The sequence below is a fragment of the Mustela erminea genome, chromosome 6, assembly GCF_009829155.1.
Source record: "Mustela erminea isolate mMusErm1 chromosome 6, mMusErm1.Pri, whole genome shotgun sequence".
In the NCBI taxonomy this organism is placed as follows: domain Eukaryota; kingdom Metazoa; phylum Chordata; class Mammalia; order Carnivora; family Mustelidae; genus Mustela; species Mustela erminea.
The window spans coordinates 71,740,408-71,768,222 of NC_045619.1; the positions used below are offsets into that span (position 1 = coordinate 71,740,408).

At 37.9% G+C, this 27,815-nt stretch overlaps 1 protein-coding gene across 1 annotated transcript; it reads right to left on the bottom strand.

Moving 5' to 3' along the window:
* Positions 1–1,612: 1,612 nt before the first annotated feature.
* On the bottom strand, positions 1,613–21,450 carry CMAS (cytidine monophosphate N-acetylneuraminic acid synthetase). The gene is made up of 8 exons (XM_032347692.1): positions 21,066–21,450; positions 13,940–14,082; positions 13,641–13,796; positions 8,307–8,440; positions 6,506–6,600; positions 5,958–6,129; positions 5,029–5,182; positions 1,613–2,210 (listed from the first exon to the last, which is right to left on the bottom strand). Exons 1-8 carry the CDS (start codon positions 21,323–21,325, stop codon positions 2,020–2,022), a joined length of 1,305 nt encoding a protein of 434 aa, XP_032203583.1. The 5' UTR covers positions 21,326–21,450; the 3' UTR covers positions 1,613–2,019.
* Positions 21,451–27,815: the final 6,365 nt, after the last annotated feature.

A 27,815-nucleotide genomic window follows, 5' to 3' on the forward strand; every position in this document is an offset into this window, starting at 1 on the left:
CATGACCAGAGATACAGCACCTGATACCTGGAGCAGAAGCTGCTGGATGCCTTAAATGAGCAAGAACACTTACCTGGTAATTTTGATGGATTGCTGGACATTGAGTATGGACTACTGTTAGAGTGAGAAACTTCTGCAGGTCAAAGTCATGAGCTGGGGTCGAAGTTGTGAGCTGGGGTCATGAGTCATGAGCTGAGGTGGGAGTGGGCCACACCTTCCCTCCAGGAATGCCAGCAGGTTCTCTCAGGATGGATCTGAGGATCCAAGAAAGAAACCCATCGGACCCCAATAGGAATGGAAGAGTAATTTGATTGGGGTGGAGGGATCCACAAGAATCCGTAGGAACTGAGGCTGGAAATATTAGGCTATGTCCAAATTACATATGGACTAGAAAATGTTTTATCAAATTCTGTGGTCAGCATGGAGTCACTAAAATATTTCATAAAGGGTAACAATGAATGTCAACAGTTAATCTAGCAAAAGTATTAGATAAGCTGAAAGGACACTGGAGTAATAGTATCAAGCTCAAGATTTGGTATCGGATGAGAAATGAAAAGGTAAAGTTGAGCTGGCTGTGATCTCAAAGGTCGGATCAGACACTTGAGGGGTCAAGTCCAAGAACCCAGCTTACAACATGAAAAATCTGAGATGCAGTCAGAGTTTACAACAGAGACTAGATTCTGGAGTCACTGCATGGAGGCTACAGCTTAAACTTTGAATATAGATGTGGTTCTGGGAAGGATAAGAACTGGGATTAGAACCTTTGGGAATGGGTACAATTAAGGGGTAGGAGAAAATGAATTTAGCAGTGGAAAAGCCAGAAAGGTGGGAGAAAAACTAGGATGAGATACAAAGCAAACTAAGGTAGAAGATGTTCCTTTTTTTTTTTTCCCCAAAGATTTTATTTATTTATTTGAGAGAAGTGGGAAGGAAGGGGAGAAGCAGGCTCCCTGTTGAGCGGGGAGCAGGATACTGGTCTCGATCCCAGGACCCTGAGATCATGAACTGAGCTGAAGGCAGACACTTAAGTGACTGAGTCACCCAGGTGCCCTGAAGAAGTTCCTTTTTTCTTCTAGCAATGTCTGGCCTATATGGTCAGATGCTGAAGTGGACAGACACACCCAATCCTGACAGAGGAAAAGAGCTTCCTGTATGACTTGGCTTGAATGACTTACTTCTTGCCAGAAGTGAATTCTTTTTACAGTGGAAATAGATGTAAATGTTTCATAAGAAGTGGTTAGTGTTTATTAGGTAAAAGTCCACATTTATGAGATAAAGCTCCGTTCTTGGAACTCACCCAGATAGGAGAGTGCTTTGTGGTGGATATGAAATTGTGGTGGTAGTCAAATTTTGTATATAAAATTGCCATGCCCTCGGAGGTAACTGCAAATGATTTACTCCAATGTACAGTCTTCACAATATATGAATTTCTTTGCAGCTCTGTATTTGTATGGAGTGGCCGCTATATGTATACATACCTAAAACACAAGCAGATGCTCTACGCCAGGTCCTGACTGGCTTGTTCCTCCTGCTGACCATGTGGTCGGTGTTTAAAGGAAAACAGGAATCTTTGGTAAATCCCTGCTATAGCAACAAGACAGTTTTCATCAAGTTTGTGAAATGTAATTTTATTAATTAATAGAAGGGCATGTCTGACCAGACACATTGTTCCCAAATAAATAAAATCTCAGCATCATTAAAAGCACACAAACACGCAGTTTAACAGGGTACAATACAAAGTCAATTGAGATGATGTTCTTACTTGCATTTACTAAAAATCTGAGAAAGACTGTATTAATCTCTAAATAATTATCTTGCATAAAGAGAAAAGTAGAGCACAATTATTTTGTAGAAGTTTTTGGGAGTGACAATTTGAGAAGACTTCGTTTAAAATATATTAAGGTACATCACAGGTCAAATCACATTCTGTTAACATTACAACATGGAATTGTACTTAATCAAAAATAAAAGTGGCTAAAGAAGGCTGTATACTTTCTTCTTCTAACATTATGCTAATTTCTATTTTTGGCATGAGTTAATAACTTTTTCCATTAGTAGGAAAATGTGCTCTGCAAACTCTCGGAGGGCACCACGGCCACCATTGCATTTGCAAATATATCCAACAGCTTTCTGGGCAGTAGAGCAGGCATCAGCAGGCACACCACTTAGGCCCACTTTCTTCAAGCACTCCTCGTCAGATACTTCATTTCCTACCAAGTGAAAGAAACACTGGGTAAGAATTTAAGGAGACAAAGAATACTCAGTTCTAATAAGGCAAAACAGGTAAGTAATTCTGGTGGCCTCAGTAAGACCTCAAGCACAGCATTTAAGAATACCCCAGATTATTGGGTTATGGACTTTGGAGAGGGTATGTGCTATGGTGAGTGCTGTGAAGTGTACGAACCTGACGATTCACAGACCTGTACCCCTAGGGTTAATAAAACCTTATATGTTAATTAAAAAATAAAAGATTATTTTAAAAAAAAGAAGCATTTACAAGTGTAACTGAGGTCTAGGATTCTCTGTAAGCAATTCAAAATCAACTCTTATCAGTTAAAGGAGAATGGATTATAATTTCTGATTGCTATGCATATTAGAATTATGAGAAATTCTGTAAGTAAAATGTGAATTATCTAAACTTTTCATTTAAAAAATCCCAAACACATGCAAGAACCCCAAGTTTATGTGGAATGATTATCAATGTTTTCGATCATTTATCAATGTTTTTCTCTTTGCTCCACCCCTTAGTTTTTTAGAGGGCTAGGAAGGAATTCTTAGACATCATGTTTTTACCCCAAAGCTCTTCAGCATCTACCTCTAACACATACCTATCTCTAATAGGTACGTCTTTTTTTTTTTTTTTTTTTTTAAGTGAGACAGTATCATCAAATTAACAATACCCACAATTCCTTAATATCATCTTGGGGCATGTGGCTAGCTCAGTTGGTTAAGCATCTGCCTTTGGCTCAGGTCATGATCCTGGGGTCCTGGGATTGAGCCCCATGCTGGGCTCCCTACTTAGTTGGGGGTCTGCTTGTGCTCTCTCCCCGCTCCTCTCTCAAATAAGTAAATAAATAAATCTTAAAAAAAAATATCATCTAGTAACTTAGTGTGTGCTCAAATATCCTATTGTCTTAAAAAAATTTTTTTTTATAGTTGATCTGTTTGCATCAGAAGCCAAAGTCCACAACTGGATTCTATTGCTCTATATCTTAAGTACTTTTAATGTGTAACAGTTCTCTTTGATTATTCGTTGAAGAATTACCATCAGACTGACAAAACTATACCCTTTCTCCACCTGCCCTGCTATGCTCTCCCCCTTTCTGTTTTGTGAGATAGGATGAATTTCAGAAGCACCCAGTACCTCAGATTCTCCATTCCGAGTAGAATTATTAGTATACCATAGACCAACTACTACTAATAAAATGCTTGTTAAAAAAAGTTTTAAATCTGTTCCACATTAATCTAATGAAAATTTCTAAATGATTAAATGTATTGAAATCTGAATTTTTTCACTGAAAGGTGATGAAAATTCAAGTATTTATTTTGAATAATCTACCTCTGAAACTAAGCTATGTTTTGTAAAACTTACCTATATAAGTGTTGATATTTTTAAGGAACAAATTTTCATACGTTTGTTTGACCCATGCAAAGTAGTGTTCTGATCTTAAATTAAAATTTGGAGTCTTCTCCTATTTTCTTGTTTTCTAGCCTCTGCTTTTTATAGTTTTTTAAAAAAAATTTATATAAGTAATGCATATTTTTGGTAGAAACATTTTTTTAAATCAAGGCAAAAACAAAATCACTATCATCTTAATTACCACTATTTCTGGATCATCACTATATTTTGGCATATGCAATTGCATGATTTTACCAACATAAGTGATACACACTATTATTACTACCTTCAGGCACTATAGTAGGCATCTTATATTATTTCTAATTTTCTTTCCAATAGCTTTATAAAGTTTGCTTTGCATTTATACTATAAATAGGAAAACCAAGGTTTGGAGAAGCTCGCTGAGGGTCGCATGATACTTAGTACACCTGGAATTTGTTGTATGTGCCACTAAAATTGTTTTCTCCTTACAAAAACTATATCATTTTCTATCAAGGGCTCTGTCGTCTTCTCCACTGAATCTGCACATGTGGTTCAAAGGCAATTCCTGAAGTCCTCAGATGACCTGTTCCCAAAGCATTCCCGTGCTGCTTCTTTTGAGGCCCATGTTACCCTTGTAACTACCTATCTCACACATGGCTTATGTCATATGTATTTCAATAACTTGTCATCTTTAATATCTAAAATGTAGACATGAGACTGCAAGCTCGGGAGGCAGTCTCAGCAACCGCCCCTAAGCCTGCACACAGCGTATCTGCTAAATGCCACCCGTCAAAACCTTGACACATGACCCTCTTAGTACAGATTACATGGTTGCAGAGCGTTCCACTTTGTGGATGTTTTATGCTTGCAGGGTATTTAAGTGGGCCCTTTTTCTTTTTTTCTCCATTATTCACTCTTTGTCTAATTTCCTTCTGGAATTGGAACTGAAGAGTTAAAACTTGGAGCATTTTAATAAAGCAAACACCATCCAAAGTGTACTTCCTATATGTTAGGGATCTGCTAAGTGCTTTACCCAGATTACCTCATTGCTTCCTATGACAGTCTTATGACACAGGTACTCTTGACATTTCCAGTTTACAGAGGAGGAAATGAAGGCTCACCTTACCAAAGCTGACCAGTCAGGTGTGGTCTGACTCCAAAGCCATGTGTCAGTAATCATTCTATTAGGATACAACTGATATAGTACTGATACAGTACTCATATAGTACTGACATGTACTATCAAACTAACCCCCAGAAAGCCCATCCCAATTTAGCACTTTCCTCAGTGGTGCAGAGAGTTTCTATTTCTCTACAATTATGCCAATCTTGGGAATTTTCTTTATTTCTCTATTTCTTTAAAAAAGAAAGAAAGAAAAAAGAAAAACCCTGGTCCACTTTATGATGACTGAATAATAAGATACCAACCAAGATACGCCACTTCTTTCCAGCACAGGCCCATTTCTTTTCTCCACTCGTCCAGAACTGCCAGCTTGTCTGGCACATTGACTTCCATTTTGCAATCCAGTTTTAAGGAAGAGAGTGTCTGCTTTGAACATGCCCTTTCTGAGATTAACCTCACCTTAAAAAATAAAAAAAGAAGAGAAAAGAAAGAAGGGCAAAATGAATAAATAAACAAGTATTTCCTAATAAAATAAAACCTGGTAAATAATATGAGTCACAAATGAGTGAAGGACCAATTAAGTAAAATCAAATGCTATTTTAAAATGATGAATTTTTACAACATTTTCTAATAGTCCAATAAAGGTAAAAGACACTGTTTTTTTATAGTGGGAAGGAACCTATCTGCAGTTTAAAAAATATACATTGTCTGATGCTAACCTAAAATTCTCCTATAATTCAATTTATCCAGAGGAAAGTCTACAACTTGTCTCTTGTGCTGCTTAGGTATGTACACATATTTAAGATTTCTAGGGAATTATAAGAAATTATCTTAGCTTTCATTTTTGAAAATATATTAAGTTATTTTGAGTTAAAATTTTCAATCATAAGAATAAGCTAATCTTAAAAAATCCACAAGATATTTGCTTTTTTCCCTAAATCCTGATACCTATTTTTTATGAAATGTTTCTTATTGAAAGATCCTACAGGAATTACTAGACAATTACCATTTAAAAATAATATGTTTACTGAATAAACAAGAAATATTTGTTGATTGACAAATTCCTAATTTTATTCATCTAAGAGTAAAGGTATGACAGTTTTCTAGCCATGTGAAGGCTAAATTTCAGATATTTTAATAGAGAATACTAAAAATTTAAATCTATTTCCCTCACATGTTCTTTGACCCTGAATCATCACCTTGAAAAACATCACTATATTCAGGGGGCACATACCTCAATACCACTTTTCTTTAATAAACTTATCCCAATAGCATCTTTTACATCATAAGATATTATTTCTTTTTGGTCTCCTGATACATAAATGTGGCCATTGGTGAGACATCCATCAATATTGCAAACCAAAAGTTTTATTTCCTTAAGCTTCTCTTTGCCAAAATAGCCATATCTAAAAGAAACCAAAATAGACCTCTGAGTACAAATGCAATACTAATCACTCCCTCTCGACGGGCTAACACCAGTTAACTTAATAACCATTCCCACTCCGTTACTCAAACATTACCCTTCACATTCACGTCACACATACACTTCAACTTCCAGTGCAAACCTTGAGTAGAGTGGTCTAACCAGACTATGTGTTTCTCAAGTTACTGAATAAGTCATCTATAGGCATGTTTTATGTGTCTGTCTTCCTCACGTGAACAGACTATTTACAAAGATCCTAAAATGTCTGGAGTATCAAAAATTAGTGTCTAGAAAACTGAACATATCTACTAAAAGTATGTCAGGGTCCAGTGCAAAGGCTGTGCAAGTCTTGTTTTTACCTTAATACTCTTTGTTCTGCAATAGGCCAATCAATATCCACATCTATATCCACACTGTGCTCAGCTCGCATTTCGTAGTATGCCATTTTTCCACCCTAAAGATGGTATAAATGCCATGAGTACTGTTTTTAACATTTATTCACAATTCCAAAAGTTTATAATAATGCAGAACCATGAATTCATTTCATTTCTACAATACTGAGAAAAAAAATAACCGAGCAAAATGACATTTAACAAATAATTTTTTGAGGGAAAACCTTTTTGTTTCCTATATCTTCAAACCATAGGCCATAATATTCTTCAAATTCTGTCCACATAGTGCAAGCTTCCCATTTTTAAGTAGATTTCTATTTTAAGACTGAAAAAAGCAGAAATAGCCATCTTCCAATATTCTGACAAAAAAATTTTCTAGAAATTGCCTAATTGTATCCCCTTCCTCTGATAGTTTCTCCTGTCATCATCCAAAGCAGTATAAAGATTTTCAGAACTTATGTTTTAATTTGCAACTAAGTGGCAAGATTGGGGAGGAAAAATAACTGTAGTATCTATTGTACAGAATTGTCTTAGATCCCTGAAGTACAGGTAGGAGTGGACATTAATTGTCTGGATCACATGTGGGCAAAGGGAGGGACAGTTTCCTGATCTGGGGGTCTGGGGGCAAAGGGGGAGGCCTTTCCTATGACTGTGAAAATCTGAATATCAAAATCAACTACTGGAAAATTTCGTTTTTTAGAATTGTCAGTCTCTTCATAAATCTTACGATGAGATAGTTCTTTGTTCTCCACACTTTAGGAAAGGGTCAAGTAACAGTCAACTTAGCACAGAGTTTGGAAAGAGTGCTATCTACATGTGTCAAACCTAATTTTCCTGAATACTCTAACTTTACTAAACAGTCTACAGTTTGCCTATATACTGCCAGAAGATTGTTAAAAACCCTCTTACCTCAGAACGTAAGTCACATTAGAATTTTTACTATAGTAAGTAGAGGGTTTTTTTTAAATGCTGATTTTGAGTAACATAAGGACCTGAATCCAAATCCTAATAGTACCACTTCTACGTATTTATTCCCTGAGCCAATTATTTCCTTTTTTTAAAGCAGCCACTCCCTTCTCTATAAAATTGGGCCAGGAATGTCTACTTTATTCCACTGCTATGCAAATTACATGAGATACCCTATGTAAAGTGTACAGTCCTTGGTACATAGTAAGGGCTGAATAAATAACTGCTATTAACCGAAAGGAACAAATACTATATGATGCAACCATGTAGGCTCTAAAGATGTGAGAAATATCCCCCCCTCCCCATTTTAAAATGAGAGCAATGAGCTTCAGAAAAGATAAAATGTATTTTCAAAGCCACATAGTTAGAGGTGGAGAACTATAATCTGGCTTTCCTGACACCCAGGTTGGTGATCTTCCACATCTACTATGTTATTTTGTCTCTTTTTGAAAGCAATAGATTTTTATTCAACTGTACAACCACAACCTGATGGTAAAAAACTATGGATTAAAAAGAGAATTTTGAATGGAATAAAATGAAAATCAGGACATGTGTACAACATTCAGTATCTGATTCATTTCTTAGTTGTAGCGGAATTCCTTGCTTATTCACTGAATGGATTCCAAAGATTAGTTTATTGTAAGCCTACAGGATAAAGGCCTCAGATGATAAATCTTATCAGTTATTGCCTTTCCTCCAGAAACTGATATTTTCCTTTATGAACTGTGCCATACGTCTTCCTTAGAACTGAGTTATACACATAAAAAGGTTTAAAAGATTTTTGCAGAATGAAGGCACAAACCTGTAAATAACCCATCTCTATCAAATGTCTCTTAGCAAAATAAAATGAGCCATTTTCATATAATTCTCCATCCCAGTCTTGTCGACGAGGTCGTTTAGCTGGATTCAAATTCAGAGGCTCAGTCACTTCACGAACTAAAAGCAAAAAGCTATAGTAAGTCTCTGTTGCTTTGAATACTGAGTATTCATTTAGTAGTTTTAAAAAATAAACTGAAACTGTAAAATAGATTTTTTAAAGGAATAAAATCTCTAATGATGCTGAAGATTTATCTTTGGTAATATTATTTAATAATTATTATCTAATCATAGAAAAATAAAGTATTTTACAGAGGAATTCTGAATAATTGAGATTTTGAGGCATTTTTAAAAATACAAGGTTCTGGGAGGACATCAAGGCAACCTTAAGGCAGCTTCAAAAGGACTGAACGTGGGCGCCTGGGTGGCTCAGAGCGTTGGTCCTCTGCCTTCGGCTCAGGTCATGATCTCAGGGTCTTGGGATAGAGCCCCGCATTGGGCTCTCTGCTCGGCAGGGAGCCTGCTTCTCCCTCTCTCTGCCTGCCTCTCTGCCTACTTCTGATCTCTGTCAAATAAATAAATAAAATCTTTAAAAGAAAAAAAAGGATTGAACTTGTCATATAATATCCTTACTTGAATATTTTAATATAGTTCTCATTATTAAGTATTTACTTCTATAGAAATACAGTGTACATGTTTATACAAGGTAGTTGAGAAATTACTTGCAGAGAGTTATTACAGAAAACTGAAGATTACCTCATTGAATTATTGAGACTTTTATATTGATAAAAATGTTTGTATATTACATATTCTTACCAGTAATTTAAAAATATACTAAGCATAATAATAAATAATATTAACTTATTACTATCCATGGTAATGAAGGTTCAGTGATATCAGCATTAGTGATTACAACATGATAGAACAAACGAAGCTCTCAGTACTGGTAAATAGTGATCCTCTTGCCTTTTCACTGTATTTTTTCCAAACTGTGCTTATGGGTGTGTATTGACATGCATACATGATTCTGTGCGTGTGTGTGTGTGTTTGTGCATGTGTGTTTAAAGCTGGTGATTATTCAGAATCTTTTTTATTCAAATTTTGGTTGTCAATTCTAGAAGCAATGGCTTCTAGAAATAACTTTACTTACTTCGCTAACTAAAACCATCCTTTTTTCAATCCTAGTCCATCAGTGCTTGATATAACCTAGGAAAAATATTCAGCAAATACACACTGATTAGCTACATAGGGTATAGTTTTAAAGGCACTGGATACAGAGCAGTGAATACAACTCTTTCCACTTTAACAGAATGTGCAATCTAGTGGTGCAGATAGGCAATAAACAAACTAATTCAAGTGGTGCTTTGAAGGAAAGGAATGAGGGGGCAAGTCTTTCCTAAGTGAACAAGGATCAGTGGCTGCTTTCTCTCTGGGGATATTTGCTGCATCTGAGGAAGAAGTGAAAGAAAGATCAAACTTGGCATAAGCAGAAGGACTTTGTTGGGGTAAAGAGAAACCAGAAGAGTATTTAATGGGCCCTGCAGACTAGAATCACAGATTGGCTTCTATAAGAGCCCACCCACTTTTCCCCCTGCAGGACGTTTCCTGAGTGAGCTGAGGGACAAGAAGCTAGAATGAGCTGGAAAGCAGGAGAGATCATTAGAGTTTTGTGGGGCTTAGATCCCAAAGTCCTGGTGGCTTGGGGTTATCAGGAATACATACAAGATCCATCTCCTGGCCAGACATCTGCACTAAGAGGTAAAGTGAGACTAAAGCTCAAACCCATTAGCAGAACTCCTAACTGGATCAAAGTGAGTAGCTCCATATCCTATCTGCCTGAGAGAAGAAAGGGTGTGCCCCACCAGAGGAAAATAATATATACAGACCCTTGAACAACGCTGGGGTTGGGGTGCCAACCACTGACATGGTCAAAAATCCACATGTAACTTTTGATTCTCCCAAACCTTAACTACTAAGAGCTTACTGTTGACCAGAAGCCTTACCAATAACATAGTCAGTCACTAACACATATTTTGTGTATTTTATGTATTGTGTTGTTGCAATAAAATAAGCTAGAGAAAAAAATTCTACTAAGAAAATCATAAGGAAGAGAAAATACATTTACAGTACTGTACTGTATTTATTGAAAAACACTGTGTACAAGTGGACCCGTGCAGCCCAAATCTGTGTTGTTTAAGGGTCAACTGTACTCCAGTCTCTATATCAGGCAGATGACAAAATACGAGTCATTCTGAAGAAGCAGAAATACATTACCCATAACTAGAGGAAAACAAACAGTTGTAGAAACAGAACTACAAATGACCCAGATATCGGAACCCACAATCAAGGATTTTCAATTAACTATCATAAATATGCTAAAGATATTAGAGGAAAAGATTTTAAAAAGATAAAAAGATGGAGAATTTCAGCAGAGAACAGAATGTCTAAAAATTACTCCAATGTACATTCCACAATGGAAAACACACGTATCTGAAATAATTCACTGGACAGGATTTACAGTGCTCTGGACAAGTCAAAGGAAATGATCAATGAACTCAAATATGTCAAATGAAATTACTCAACATGAAGGACAAAGAGAAAAATCAATAAAAAATACAGAACAGACTGTGAAAGACATGTGGACCCCATAAAACTGTTTAATAAGACACACTTAAATCTGAGTCCCACGAAGAGAGGAGAGAGAAAATGTGGCGAAAGAAATATTTGGAGATAATGGCACAGAATTTTTGGAAACTAATGACAGATATCAACCTACAGATATGAGACGTTCAGAGAATTCTAAATAGGATAAGTACAACAAAAAGACAGCAATACAAATTGGAGTCCACTATGAAAAGTTAAAATAAATGGAAAAATCTTAAAAGCAGCCTGAGGGAAAAAAGACATCATATTTAGAGAAACAATGATCAGAGTAATAGCTGATTTCTTTTAAGAAACAATGGATGGCAGAACATATTGAAATGATGTGTTAATGATGCATCTTCAAAAGAGTAACATCTTAAAGATGCGGTCTGAAAATCCTGAAAGAAAGAAAAGGCAGGGGCGCCTGGGTGGCTCAGTGGGTTAAAGCCGCTGCCTTCAGCTCAGGTCATGATCTCAGGGTCCTGGGATCGAGTCCCACATCGGGCTCTCTGCTCAGCAGGGAGCCTGCTTCCCTTCCTCTCCCTCTGTCTGTCTCTCTGCCTGCTTGTGATCTGTCTTTCAAATAAATAAATAAAATCTTTAAAAAAAAAAAAAAAGAAAGAAAAGGCAAACCAAAATTTTATATTCAATGAAAATGCCCTTTACAAATAAGGGCAAATTATAGACATTTTTAGACAGACAAAAGCTGAGAGGAGCTGTTACTAACAGTTTGTACACTATAAGACAGAAGCACATGTTAAGTGGTAAGAAATGAAGAATATCTAAAAAGGATAAATATGCAGGTGAAGATAAGTGACTATTTTAAAATAAGTTAAAGTACCATTAACTATTTAAAATAAATAGAACAACGTATCATGGCTCATAATATATATAGAAATAAATTATGTGACAATAGAACAAAAGGCAAGGGCTAAATTTACTATTGTAAGGTTCTTAGTTATTTGTGAATACAGTTATCTGTAGTTATTTGTAACTACAAATTAGTTATTTGTAGACAATAACAAACTAAGGGTGCAGAGTATAATCTCTTGAGCAGTGCTGTCCAAAAAAAATATAATGTTTATATAATATATTTATATAATATAATTTTAAGTTTTCTAATGGCTACAATTTTTAAAAAGTACAAAGAAGTGAAGTTAGTTGTAATAATAGATTTTATTTTGCATCTAAAATGTTTTTAACATGTAATAAATATAAGAATTATTAATGAGATATTGCATATACTTCTTTCATACTAATCTTAGAAATACAATGTATATTTTATGCTTAATGCATATCTCAATTTGGACTAACTACATTTCAAAGGCTTACACTGCTAGTGGCTACTATATTAGATGGTAAGGTTCTAGTGTGATGACAAAAAAAAAATACAAAAAGTTATACAGTATAAAATGGAACAATTTTTCAAGCATTGATTAATCCAGTAGCACTCTTAGTGATTTTATAAACAAGGAACATAAGAATAGACTCACAAGAAATACCATTCTGGGTTAGAACCACTGTTCATCAATAGCATTCTGTTTCATAGACTAGTAGAAAATTTATGACAAGACAAAGGTCTTATCCCTAATATTCACTTCTTGATGTTAAAAGACATTTATTCGAACATACCTAATTTTCTTAAAAATACTTACAGATCTAATTTTTATGGCTTTGGCTTTGTCATCTATTTAACATACATATTTCTTGGACTTCTTGAACTTCCATCATATACCATATAAAGCTCAATATTCAGTTTAACACACTGGGCTTCCTTGATTTGCTTCAAAAATTTGTTTCTTAAGCTTTAATAAGAGCCTTCCTGGAAATTATTTCCTCAGAAATAAAAATTTCTGAAAACTGGTAAGTTCAACGTTAAAATGTATAGCTTTTAACATGGCACAAAGAACATGGCACAGAGAAGACAATATTTACTGAATGTAATGAAATTGTAAGTGTATTTACTGATGTATTTCATTGGTTTGGGTAACGTTCAGATTTCGAGACTGGAGAATCTTATTCTCAGCCCTTCCATCCTCTTACTTGCTCTTTTTTGTGCTGTCTCCAGTTTCATTGCTCCAGTTTCACTCATATTTCACTGTCTTCTTGAAGTCACAATAAGGCAGCTCTCCTATACTCGACAAATGCCAGGGCACCTAACAGAAATCAAACTGCCTTTCCTTACATATGTTACATTTACCTACTGGTTGGTCATCCTATTCTTTACTCCATATTTTACTAGCTTACCTAGCTAGAAATCAGAATCCTGCGTCTTCTTACATTGGACAATCTAACAAATTTTGGGACGCAATTCCAGAATTCATTCTTGAGGTCCTCCAGAACTTTTTGATAGACTTCTATCCCCACAATCCTATTATGACTTATATGGAGTTTGCCAAGCAAGTCTAGAACCAACACAGAAGTATTTCACATCTAGAAAAAGGACACGCCTGCCTCAAAAGGCAAATCGAGTGTTAAAATGTCCATTTGTAAAAAGTAAAGCAGGGAATTTGGTTTGTCTTGTCTCAATAATCACAAGACTTAGAACTGATTATAAATGTCATTACCTACTACAGTTAATAATCACGTGTTGCTCCCTTCACTCCTAAAGAATATTTACATATGAAAAAGCGGGTTCTCCATAAAAGCTAAAATCAATACCGATATAACAGATTACCTCCTTTCTGAATTTCACTCCATCGAAACTGATGGCGTCTCACAACAGAGAAAACGGAATCATATCCTTCCTCTCGAATCATTTCTGCAACTTTTTGAAGGTCAGTAGGATGTAAACATGGAGAAGTTGCTTGAATATTTCCTACAATGTCAACCTCTTAAAAAGAGAAAACAAATGAAGAGGACATCAAAGTTCTTTGCAAGGAATACAAAGATCTTAAATTCAAATGTGAAAACAAGTCTTATGAAATAATAAATTAGAAATTACATAAAATTTTGAATAAACTATCAAATTCATACCATTGTGATAATTAAGAAATTCTATGATGGCATCTAGTGAGGTAGAACTGTCTTTTGAAACTTCAGAACTTCTTCGATGAACTTGGGCACCAAATTGTTTGGCCACATTCTCAATTTCATCATGGTCTGTTGAAACCCACACACTGGATAGATAGTAAAAAATAAATATAACAAGTCAAATCATTAAAAGAAACCACTAAAGATAAAAAGGAGCTCTGCAACACCAAAATACACCTTACATGATGTTAGAATAGTTTTTATACCATCAAAAAAATTACAGATCTAACATAAAATTTAAAGAATTATATTTTGTATAATATATAATAATAAATAACACTTTATTAACTGTCTGAATAAAAGTATAGTAACAAACAGACTTTTTGTTTACATACAAAAATATTTGTATTCGTATTGTCTTATGTCATTTATTTATATAAGTATTATTTCTGTAGCCCTAGATACAGTTTTATAAAAATAGAAAAAAATGACACTTGGTATATTTAAGGCTACTGGTATATTAAGTAAAATAGAAGTTCAAATCTAAAGGCAATTAAGAAGATCTTGCTTCTTATTCGTCATTCAATCCAAATTAGTGTGTGAAGAATTTTAATATACTTGCCAAGAAAAAAAACGGATTTGTATTAGTTAAACCATGAAGCTGAAAGAATTTCAAGCTTAGAAGCAACGTAATGCCTAGACTGGGCTCAAAATATCAGCTAATCCAACTCTTCTGCTTTGCCAATAATGGGTATACTATAAATATATGACACAGAACTGACGGAGTTTTAGCCATTGATAATTACAGACATGGAGAATGTGAGCTGACTACCTCTGGGACGTTTAACTTAACTGCACCTTTCACCACATCTTATGTGGTACATCGTTTAGACTTTCTAAGATGATGACTATAAGTAGAATGCTACTTCGGGGAAGTGTGCCAGTATCTACTGAATTAAGTTTCCTGGACCTTCAAAGATTCCCTTTGCTAGAAAAAAAAGATGTGAATATTCTAGCCACAATGTTTTATTAGTGATATTACACAAAGACAGTTTAATGACTTGTAGTCTTTGGCATATGCATTTTTCTTTTAGTACCTTTATTCAACATCTACTGGGAGTAAGAGGAACTGCATGTTTTGGATGTCTATGCTCAATTGTCAAGAATGAAAAGAAAGTGAGAAACTATAGGAATTTTTTTTTAGGAGATAGAAGTTTACTGAACACCAAAAAAAAAAAGTAAAAGAAAAAATTCTAACATCGCCAGATTTTACTTACTGATTTCCAATCTTCCCTTTAATATTTGCAGAAGAAAGATTTAAATCTAAAGATAAAGTCAATAACCTCCCTAATTTTTTTTCTTTTTTTAAAGCCTACTAAACACGATGAGTCACTGGCTAGGGATCAGATATCTCATATTTACTAAAAGTCTGTGTGAGGCAGAACACAGAAGTCCCCAGAAATATTTGGGGGCTGATATTCTACTGGAGAAATGTCACAGTCAAAGGTGTATAACAAAGGGAAGTACCAAGAAAACCTAGTTTTAAAATAGAGAAAATGAAGGGAGGATGGTTAAATGGTAAATACAGTAAGGAGTGAACAGGAAAAGCAAAAGAAAGGGTCTTTTGACATCTAATTTATGTCACCAATTGAAATTACTGATGTCACTTATTATCCTGATTTTCTATAATGAAAACTCAACACCACAGGATTCAGAGACATTTCTGAAATGCTTAAAAGGCAAATAAAAAATAACAGAGGTTTTGGAAGAGATTTGTTTTTCCTTCCTCCCTTTTATCATTCATTCATTTTTTCATTCATGAAACGTTTATTGAGTGCCTATTATGTTTCAGGTTCTACTGCGGACATGTAGTCCATTTTCTTGAGAAACTTTCAGTTCTTAGCCCATTGGTAGAGACAGAGGCCAACACAGTTCTGAAATACTCCTTAAACCAACAAGGGAACAGAGGTAAGGAAGGAACGACTAACCTCTCTACAATGCTTTATTTTTACAAAGTATTTTTATAGTGCCTGCTCCAAAACATGCTCAATCTATATGTGTTAATAAATGAAACATTAAATGGTTAACAGCATGGAATCTGAAGGAATGAGTCCAAATCCTAGCTCTGCCACATGTTAGCTATATGACCTTAGGCAAAATCCATCATCTCCTTAGGCCTCGATTTTTAGTAAAGTGTGGATGATTTAAAAAAAAAAAAATACCAGTGATAGTAACAGTACCTCATACCGTTGTTAGAAGGATTTAATATAAACCACAAGCTACTCAAAATAATAAAATAGGAATGGTAATAAAGGCATACATACATGGTCTCATTTAATCCTCACACTGATTCTGTTGGAAGGAAAACTGAAGTTCTGAAAGTCCAAATGCCTAATTTATATGTATGAAAATAGCATCCCATATGTAGACTTAAAATACAGTGAACATCATTTATTAAAGGGGTTATGTAAGTAGATCATTTTCCTTTGATTTAGGGGAATCAGAAGAGAGAGGGCAAAAAGAAAGAGTCAGCAAGCGAATAAACAGGTCAATAAAATGTAAAATCAAGTACAGAGTAAATGTCAAAGCCTAATGCTAATGACTTTAGCCTCAAATGAAGTCATATTTCATCTAACAGGATGAACAGGAATATCAACCCTGATGCCTGTGAATATTATTTCAAATCACAAAATGCCATTCTGGGAATAACACAGCATAGGCTTATTATTTAATCACAAATCCACACCCTACGAATGAAACTAAAGTTCCAGGCTTATTATTAATCATAAATCCACACCCTACAAATGAAACTAAAGTTCATTTTTTCCCCCCACAGTATGTTAAGTAACATTCACAAAATCAATTTGTTCTGAGGTTTACTAACACAGCATTGAACCATTGCTGAAATCAAGCTCTTACAAACTAACCTCCAATGATAACTTTTTATTAAATGAAAATAATTGTCTTAGCGTTTTTCTCAACTGCTATCCAAAGTAGTATGCAAAGTTAGCAATCCTGGACGCATTGTTAGCTTTGACTCTGGGCAGGCCAGAACAATCTGCCTCAATGAACAAATCATGGTTTTGAACAAAATAATCTCCTAAGCATCTTCTAGCCCTGAAAAACACAATTGGGCAGCTGCAAGTTTATTCAATTCCTTCCTAGGGTAAATATTTATCAAAGAAAGAAAACAGAAGGTGAGGGGCAGCAAGGTTGCTCCAAACTTGGACCATAGCTTCAGAATAAATCAATTAAATCCAAATCAACACATTTTAATTGAGGCTCCAATACATTAAGCATACCAAGGTTAAGTAAGAGTACCTGCTCACAAGAACCTCTTCAACCCAGTAGAGCAAGGGTCATCCCAGGCCAAATCTGGCTCCCAGGCTGCCTATTTTCATAAATAAACTTTCAGTGGAATACAGCTATACTCATTCACTTACGTATTGTTATGGCTACTTTCACAACATACAACAGAGCTAAGCAACAGAGACAAAGTTTGAAATATTTAGTATTTAGCCCTTTATAGAAAAGTTGATGGACCCTTGAAATAGAGAGTAAAGACACAGTTCCATTAACTCTTCAAGGTCAAAGTGTGTCAGCATTAGAAAGAATTCTGAAGATCATTACAACTTTCCCATTTTACAAGTAAGGAAACTGTGGCCCATGGAAGAGATGAAGATTGTAAAAACCTTCAACAAGGGGGGAAAATGTCAAGGACAGATCACACGCTAGACACATTCTAATGGCCGTATATATACTACTTCACTTAATCCTCTCAGCAACCCTATGAGGTGGATACTTAAGTCCATTCTGCAGACGAGGAAACTGAGGCACAGACGTTAAGTGATTTACCCAAAGTTGCAGTTAACATATGGTGAAGCTAGAAACTCAAATCCACAGTTTAACTCCAGGGCCTATGACCTTACTTCACTGCATAATGCGTGCCCTAAAAGAAGGTCTGAACACTGCTGCTCTGTGAGGAAAACAAAGACACCATTACTTTCCACTGAGGAGACCAGGAAGAACTTCACTGAGGAAATAGTGCTAGTCCCCTTTTACCTTTTTAGTTGAACTTTTCAGATCCCTAGAAAGGATGCAACATAGCAAACAGCTATGCAACCTAAACAGAGGAAAATCACTTTGTTACACAGTATTCTAAGTTTGAGAAGGCAGAGTCAGACCAATTACGCTCATTTTGCTGGTTAAGGAAAATACTGGTTTTATTTCTAATTACTATTATTAGTATAGTAACAGATACCATAGGTGGCCTGAAGTATACAATGTCCTTCCAATTGTCAAGATGCTTCCTCTCATCTAGATATGCTAAATAAAAGAATAGCAAAAATAGCAAAAATTTAAAAAATAGCAAAAAGAATTGGCATAGAAAAAGTTCTTAGGAATCATTTATTCTTTCATGGAGTTCTGTATAAATGCATTTTAATAAATGGAAACAGGAAAATTACTGCTTAATATATAACATATATTTTCCAATCATTTTGTAGCAAAATCTCCTATGTCTGCTATAAGGGTATTTGTCGGGTTTTGACTCCCAGCATTTACTCCCCTTTGGTAAGCATATTCCAATTTTTCTCTTGATGCAACTGTCACACTGTGCCTCAGGGGACGCTCCATCACTGGCTCCAACACCAGAAGAGGCAGCTAAACTCTACCAACCATAAGCACTGGGGGACCCAAAGAAACTCTTTGGTTAGACTTAAGCCTGTAAGGAGTAAAATAAGAGGGTAAACAAAGCTGGAGAGCAAAGCAGAAAGGACAGCTTTGATTTGTTAACTATGGCAGTAGGGAAAGACTAGTAGAAACTGAACTCAAATCCCCCAAAACAAAGGCTGGAGACTTCTTAAAGGCTGGAGTGTGTTAAGAAAAAGGTATTGCAAGGGTGATAGAGGGGGTTAGTCCCTGTGACTAGGCCATCTGGGTGCTTATCCAGAGAAGAAACACACTCAACTTTATGGTAGAGGCAAGGTGCAAGTTGAAGCAAGATGCCCATGGAATTTAGACCCTTAATTCTCCCACAGGGACTAAGAATGAATGAGGGTTATCTACTAGGATGTTTCCATTTCAGAGAGACAGTTTTGGGTGGTAGATTTACATTTCAAAGGCTGGAGAAGGGGTTTATAATGATAAGTTTTCAAAAGTAGTTGTTCTGAGATAGGGTTCAGAGGCTACCTGCCAGTCACCAGGTTGTACCTGAAACAAACAGTAAATTATCCTGGCAGCACTGACCTTTCTCAGCCATTTTAAGGGGGGCTAGGATCATCCTAGAAGCATGGCCTGACGCTCCTGGAAACCATACTAGAGTTTGGACAAGTCATTATGTGCTGAGAGTTTTGCAGTTCTCAGCACAATCACTTGACAGCATAAAGGGAGAGCCTATCTAGAAGAACTAAGAAATGGAGGATTCTGGTGACAGAGGGCATAATTTCCTTACCCTGCTTTATTTTTCTCGAAAATACTGTCACCACCAAATATAGTATACACAGTTTATTACTTGTCTCTCAAAATGCAAGCTCCATGAGACTAAGGAATGACTCTTGCTACTGCTATCACCTCTGGTTAAAGACACAGTACAGTGCCAGTCACATAATAAGATGGTCAACAAATACTTGCTGAATGAATGAATCATTTTCACCTTTGAATCTCACTGTACCTGAAATAAGCCTTACCCTTTTTTGTGAAGCCAGGCTGAAAGGGGGTTCCTGACATGTAACCAGAGTTGTAAGTGAGTTTTTCTCTTAATTTACTGTGACAGTGATTTTTGAGCTCTACTTCATTTCACAAAAATGGCATATCCCTGTGGCCTGGATGCACTTCCCTCAGTCTTTTTTTTTTTCCCCAGTGTGCACTCTTTATAAAGGTGAAAAAATTTCCAAAAGGCAGTAAGCTCCAGGGACAAGAACCATGTCATTTCATCTTGGTTATTTCCTTGGATGTGCATGGCAGAAATTAGGGCTCAGTAAATGTTAACTGAATTGAACCAAATTCTCAAGGCTTTCCCTATCTCTCCTTTGCACACTTCCTATTACATTGCTACATCAGTGTTATCTTCTGGGTGCCTACCCTATTTACCGCGTTCCACCCAGGGCTTCCCTTAGATTAAAACATTAAGAAAATTAGTAAATTCATACTTTTGGAGTATCTTTCTTTAAACAAGACTAGTTAAATGAAAATCATATGCCCATAAGTTAATGTGGGCAATTAAGATGTTCCAAAAACAATCATCTCTTCAAGAACCAAAGCCCAATCAAAAAGTTAAAATAATTTACTTCCCACAGTAACAGATTCAAGCATAATTAGAGTGAAGTTTCTATGTGTAAACTCATTCCTGGCACAAAATTTTATCTCTGTTCTTTTATGAATGATATCAGCTTGTCCCTCCTGACCAAAATGGCATACGGGCAATGTCTCTGAATGATGCACAATTGAAACAGTCTCTGGGCAGACGAAGTTCCAGAGACACAATAAAAGCATTTATATGCATATCATAAAGCAGCCTGCTGTACGTTTCCTCACTATCTCTTACCTATGGACAAATGCAAGGGGTTTTCTAGATTGTGCTGACTCACAGGCAGATAGCTTGGAGTATTTTGCAAAGGTCAGAAAGCGATCTCCAAGCTGAGCTTGAAACTAGAAAGCCTTGACACCTCACTCCATTCAGGAACCTGATGCCTCCCTAATCGATCGGCACCAAGTGGTTATCACAGGCTGAGCAACAGGGGAACCCCAACGGCCTCTGCCTGCTGGAGTCCACATGTCGCCACAGACGTTTCATAGAGGTGGCCTCCTCTCCTTTACCCGATGAGGTCAACCAGGGCGGCGGAGACGGCTGAAAAAGGGGCAATCTCCCCTCTGACGGACGGCATGCTCAAGGGCAGGCACAGGCACTGTCCCGGGTCAAGACTACGAGCAGCGACGGAACAAGGAAGAAGCTGGAGCACTTCTTCCCTGCGCTCTCACGCGGGGCCCCCACACCCCGGATCTTGCACACCCCGGATCTTGCACACCCCTTCCAAGAGCAATTGCCCAGGGAGCCCCAGCCCTTCCAGCGGCCCGGCTCCCTCGCCCGACCCCCGCCCAGACCGCGCCGCCCACTCTCGCACATGCGCACCTCTGGAAGACCCCCGAGTCCAGGGCCGCACGCAGGACCCAGCCAATAAGCGGGACCCCCGCCAGGTGTTTAATGTTCTTCAGGGGGATGCCCTTGCTGCCGCCCCGGGCCAGAATTAGGGCCGCCAGGTGCGGGGGCTTCTCCACGCCTCGGCCCTGGCCTCCGCGGGAGTTGCGCTGCAGCTTCGGCGGCCGGCCCCGGGAGGGCCGCCCCCGCGGGTTGGACACGGAGGTGGCGGCCCCCTTCTCCACCGAGTCCATCTTCCTCCCACGCCTTCTCCCCAGCTTCTCCACATCCGGGAGTTCTTCTCTCGCCACCTCAGCTCGGCGCCGCCCGATCTCCCCGCCCGAGCACTCGCGGGGGTGGCTGTTCCAGCTCCTGGCCCCGCCTCCGCCACGGCCCGCCTCTCCGCGGGGCACGCCGGGAATTGTAGTTCGCGGGCGTGTCGCCGGAGTCCCCTAGGCGGAGTAGACTGGGGCAGGGGGGACCCCAAACCCACGCCAGGCACTGAGAGTCCGGGGATTACTGGAAAGAAGTGCAGCTTCTGGGGGGAGGGGGTGGACACTATACGGAGATTTCTCAACTAGGCAACATACATTATAGATTTTTTGGTAAGGAACTTCACCACTTAAGAAAGATAGTGGGTTTCCCACTGCACACTCAGATGCACCCTAACACGAATCAATCTTATATTTAAAAATTATAATTGTATATTTTTCTGCTGTGTTCCTCACTCTATTTCCAAGAGATTACCTCATTCAAATGTCTTACAGGCACCTTAGATTCAACATTAAAAAACCTCAATTCTCTATATGGGCTCAAAATGCTCCTACATCCGCATTTTCTATCAACATCACTGAAAATCTAGCATAGAAAACTTGGAAGTCAACCTTCACTATTCCCCTATAGTGCAGTAATCACCTGTCTTGTTTTTTGTGGTTGTTATTTTATTTTATTTTATTTGCTATAAATCTTTTCCTTTTATAAATTGTTACCTCTATTATCTGGTGGAGCTTTCACTCACATCCTCTGCATTGCGGAGGTGGGTGGGTGACTCAAGTGGCGTATATAGTATCTCATCTTCCTGAACACAGTTGTGGTCTAGGGACAGGCAGGTGACCAAGCAGAGCCCATTGGAAACCCTCCCTGAGACTGGGGAAGAAAGGATCTTTCTCTTGTTGAGTTTTTGGGTATTAAGAACACTGTAAGTCTGATTCCTTATGGCAGGATGAGGGAGGGGGAATAGGAGGGTTTGCTGTTCTGAAATGGGCTGGGAGACAAAAAAAAAAAAGCGGCATTAAGACATGCGGGGAGAAGAGAGAAAGAGCCCTGATGGTATCATTTAAACCTCTTGATCCGCCAAGAAGTTCAAAGGCATGTGTCCACATGCACACACAATCTCTTTTTTATAGATTTTTGAGAAAGTGTCTCTGAGCTAACACACATTTTGTCTTCACCACTTTTGCAAGCCTGTATCTAGAAATAGAGAGTCTCCTTGTCTAGTAGAGGCTAACATATCCAGAAGGCATGGGACATGGCATTGTCATTCCTTTTCAAGGAGTGTAAAAAGGCCTTTGTGCTTCTCAGGTCTTGACCTTTTTGGAAAGGAAGAGAAAAAGCCTCTCACGTTTTTGGTGTTAGGAGAGCCACTAGAAACTTCACATCCCCTTGCCTGTGAGGTAGCCGATGGACCAGCTCTTGCTGGGACTGGATCAGAGAAAGCTCAGGCTGGAAGTAATGGGGAAGGACGGCTGTAAACAGATATCAGTGCAGGCCTGGAGGAGGGAGATATGTTCCAAGAACCATTGCAGAGCTCTAGGCCAAATGGTCAGTTTGTGCCCCTTCCCCCTACGGGCTCTTTGAATAGAAATCTTGCATTTACTGTACTTCAGAGACACCAACACTGATTTTTTGTGGCAACCATGTAAGAAGGACATCTACTGCTTCTTACACACCAAATCTTTTTCCCTCTCTACCTCAGTAACAGCCTAAGTTCTCCCTAATAATACAGTTGCCATTCTCCACAGTGATTCCCTAGAGACCCATAAACCCTATTGGGTCACCAACACTTCAGTGGAGGGACTCCAGGGCACAATGGTGTCCTTCAAGCTGGGGACAGAGCAAGTGCTACCAATGTTACTTATCAAAGAGATTATAGTGATTTGCGTAAATGCTGTGAGATCTGCTCCAGAAGTACTGTTCCTTCTTTGTAATCGCATCTAGAACAATGTGTGGGTCAGAGTATGTGTTCAGTAAATGTCAGTGAGCTGCATTTTTTATTACTTTTCCTGTCTCTACCCACACATATTTTTGTTTGTAGTTGCAATCTTATGATAATAAAGCATTTTGTATTCTTTGCACAATTTTGGTTTGACTTAAGAACTGGCTGATTTCAATCTGGAGAGAGAGAGAGAGACACTGAGAGAGAGAGAGAGAGAGAGAGCATAGTAATAAAAGTGGAAAATAATCCATCTAGTTCCAAATATGGCACATGAAATTTTGATAAATGTTCTTTCAGTAAAATCAGAGTATACTTATTTAATGTATTCTTCTTCACTGTAATCAATGAGCATAAAGTCTCAGTTAAGGAAAATGAATTAATTCTAGGGATCTGCTGTACAACATTGTACCTATAGTCAACAATAATCACACACTTAAAATTTTAAGACAATATACCTCATGTTAAGTGTTCTTATCACAATAATTTTTTTTTAGAGAGAAATAATGACTGTGCCAATAAAAAAAAAAATGTTAGCTTGTCTTTGGATTAGTTTGAAGGAATAAAAATAAACTGCCCTCAAAGCAAATATTCGGATTCATCCTTCCTTTAGAGATGAGTGTGAAGTGTTGCTGCCAAATAATAATTCATTCGTATTTATAGTGAGAGACTATATTTTCACATTAAGTCTTGTTTCATGATTCTGTATATGAATATAGTCAATGCATAGAGGAGTCCTTTCATTCATTCGCTTGTTCTGTTCATTGCATTCCATACGCTGGGGGCTGTGGTACACGTTAGGGATACCGGAGATGACCAAGATGCAAGGTGTAGAATTCTGAGGGGAAAACAGGCAAACTCCATGGAGCGTGGTTTGTGCCAGGATGCAAGTGCACGTGCTGAGGTAGACCAGCACAAGGGAGAAGTCTATAGGCGAGAATGATATTTCTCTTGGCTGAGATAACGCTTGATATACTGTTAAAGTGTAAGAATGTTCTAGGCTGAGGGAACAGCATTGTGGGAGGCACAGAGGAATGAAGCAGCACAATAAAACCAGAACACTTGAAGTGGGCCGCTATAATTGGGCACATGATACTTGTTGGTTAGTGGCAAACCATGAGAATAGAGAGGAACAGGTAGACCAGATTACAGCACGGAAAGGTGTTATGGGCCAAGCTTTGTCGAGGAAGTTATACAGAGCAGGGATACGACATAATTGACTTCTTTCATTCTTTCAACAAATCATTAGTGTATGATGACTGTGCATCAGGTTCTTTTCTGGGAACCGGAAAGATACACTGAAGATGATGAAAGTGCTCAATATCTGGATACATTTTGAAAGTATAACTAATAGGATTTGCTGACAGACAACAGGAAGTTTGGCGTGACCCTTAGCAGAAGGGAGCTGCCATTAACTGAGATGGAAAAGACTACAAAAGGAACAGTTTAGGGGCACCTGGGTGGCTCAGTGGTTTAAGCCTCTGCCTTTGGCTCAGGTCATGATCTCAGGGTTCTGGATCGAGCCCCGCATCAGGCTCTTTGCTCAGCAGGGAGCCTGCTTCCCTTCCTCTCTCTGCCTGCCTCTCTGCCTACTTATGATCTCTCTCTGTCAAATAAATAAATTCTTAAAAAAAAAAAAAAAAGAAAGAAACAGTTTACAGGACCGAACTAGGAATTCTGTTTAGCACATGTCATGTATGAAACACATATCAGACATTCGAGAGATATAAAAGTGGGCTTTGAATAAATGGCCTGAAGTTCACAGGAGAGGTCTAAGAGATAATATAACTTTGGAATCATCAGCATACAGATAATATACGAAGCAATAATAGTAGATGACATATGGCAGGTGATAGTAGACAGAAAAGAGGAGGATCTAGAGGAACCAGAGGATATCAGCTAAAATGGAAAGTTGGTGGACAGGAAGCCCAAAGACTCAGCATGGAAGACTTCTACCATGTAGGGATTCAGACCTGAAGAGGAGACAATAAAAGAGACAGAATGGGGGCACCTGGGTGGCTCAGTCATTAAGCGGCTGCCTTTAGCTCAGGTCATGATCCCAGGGTCCTGGGATCGAGCCCTGCATCAGGCTCCCTGCTCAGAGGGAAGCCTGCTTCTCCCTCTGCCCGCTCCCCCTGCTTGTGTTCCCTCTCTCACTGTCTCTCTCTCTAAATAAATAAAATCTAAAAAAAAAAAAAAAAAAGTTACAGAATGGCCCAAATTGGAAGGGAAACCCATGTGGAAGCTTGAAGTCAGTTGTATCAAATGCTGTAATGGCCATATAAGCAGAGACTGTTTTGTTTAGCAATGTGGCATCATTAGTAATGTTAAGATCAGCAAGCCTACCGGCTCGTTGGGGGCAAACCCCCGAGGGGAGTGGATGAAAGAGGGCATGGGAGGAGGGGAGGTGGAGATTGTGAGTATATGCAACTAAAGAGATTTGACCTAAGGACGAAAGAGGAAAGGGCCAGGAATGGAAAGGTTAAACAGAACCAAAAAAGGATTTTATTTCTTAAATTAAGAGGTGGGAAGTAATAGCATCTTTGTATGGTGATAAGGAGAGTTGGAAAAAGAGAAACTGTTGATGCAAGAGGAAAGACTTGTTGCCTTTCCTTTAGTAGACCATAGGGGATGTGATCTAACTTCAGGTGGCAGGACTGGCTTTGGCCGGTAACAGAACAGAAGATGAGCTTCATGGACACAGGTTCAGGTGTGTGACTTAATGTGATCCCCAAACCAGACAAGATTATCATAAGAAAATTACAGAGCAATATCCCATATGAATATAGACACAAAAGTTTTTAACAAAACCAGCATATCAGTATTCTGTGGCTGCTATAATAAATTACCACTAACCTGGTAGTTGCAAGCAACCAAAATTTATTCTCTCACAATTCTAGAGTCCCAGCATCTGAAGTCAGTATCTCTGGGCTAAAAACATGGTGTCAGCAGGACAAGGCTCCCTCTGGAAGCTCAAGGAGAAAAACAATTCTTTGCTTTTTCTAATTTGTGAAGGCAGCTTGCTTTTTTTTTTTTTTTTTAAATAAAGTGTTCTGTTTATTGTTCTTTTTTTTACATAGGAATGAAAAATGTATTTACGTCAAAATTTACTAGTATACACAAAACAGATCTTAAAGTTTATTGATTTTTGTATTTATTTATGTTTTATTATTTATTATTTTTATTTTTTGGGGGGGGGGTTCCGTTCCAAAAGGAAGGAATAGCTTTACTTGAAGATTTGTAGCCAAGCTCTGCCGATTAACAATCCAAATGTTTACCCTAATAACTTGTATCCTTTAATCAAAAAGTAAAGCCTGTATCATGGGATTGGGTGACAGCTTGAATTCTTTGTCTTGTGGCTGCATCACTCCAAATTCTGCCTCCATGGTTGTACTGTCTTCTCCTCTCCTCTTTGTAATCTCTTTGTAATCTCTCTCTGCCTCCTTCTTATCAGAATACTTGTGATTGAAATTTGGGTCCCTGAGATAATCCTTGATAATCTCCTTATCTCCACAGTCTAATTTAATCACACCTGCAAAGTCTTTGCCACGTAAGGTAGCATTTCACGGAGACTGTACAAGAATCCAAGGTCTTCACTCCAGACTTCTACTTTCCTTCTGTTAAATTTTGTTTCAGGGGCCCTACTATCCCGGGTGTTAGTCAGCTCTTGGCAGGACCTCTCAGACCGGGAGAGGTGTTTGTAACTTAACCCCCATCTCGGACACTGGTTGAGTTCATTTAGCAGATGCTTCCTTCTGTCACTATGTAGGTTAGTTTAACCTAAATAAAAGTAGTAAAAAAAAAAGGGGGGGGGTATTGTGTGGCACCATCTGACAGCCACGTATAAATTTCAGTTCTGGCTTAGGTGGGACCATTTTTTAAATTCTGGAATTAATTGAGATACTATAAATGTGCCTAGCCCAGAATCTAGCCAATAATAGAAGAGTGGTGAATGGTAACATACACCATCACAATTTTTTAGTGTTGTTTAATCTCGCCAGCAAGTGGGTAGGAATGAACTCATACCAACGTCTGAATCTAGCAGTCTGTCTGTCTCCAGGCAGGGTTGCAAGAATCCCAGTCCAGGATGAATTCCTCTTTCCTTTTGTACTTTTTTGAGTACATGTGCCCATGAAAATGAAAGTCCTGGCTGGCACTTACATTTGCAGTTGTTAAAGACCTACACCCCTGGAAGACTTTACCTCTATTGCTGGAACAAAGATAACACTTTGTAGCTTGATTTTTAAAGTATAGACTTCTATAGAGTTATAATTACAATATAAATACAACTTTATATTCTTTTTTGTTTATATTGCATTACAAACTCTTTAAACTTACTGTTGAACATTGTTAAAAATCACTTTTTTAAAGATTTATTTATTTGAGAGAGAGAGAGAGAGTGTGTGTGCAAGAAGGGAGAGGGGCAGAGAGAATCCTGAAGCAGATTCTCTGCTGAGCACAGGGCCTCAGGTGGGGCTCCATCCCAGGACCCTGACATCATGACCTGAGCTGAAATCAAGAGTTGCCGCTTA

Bases quoted from the DNA above. Each gene is read 5' to 3' on its own strand.
- CMAS (XM_032347692.1), bottom strand. From the start codon at position 21,325: ATGGACTCGGTGGAGAAGGGGGCCGCCACCTCCGTGTCCAACCCGCGG. The intron at 6,601-8,306 runs GTTTGTGCCTTC...TACCATCTTTAG, and splicing joins TAGAGATGGGTTATTTACAG to GGTGGAAAAATGGCATACTA. The intron at 5,183-5,957 runs GTATGTGCCCCC...TTATTTTTTAAG, and splicing joins TAAAGAAAAGTGGTATTGAG to GTGAGGTTAATCTCAGAAAG.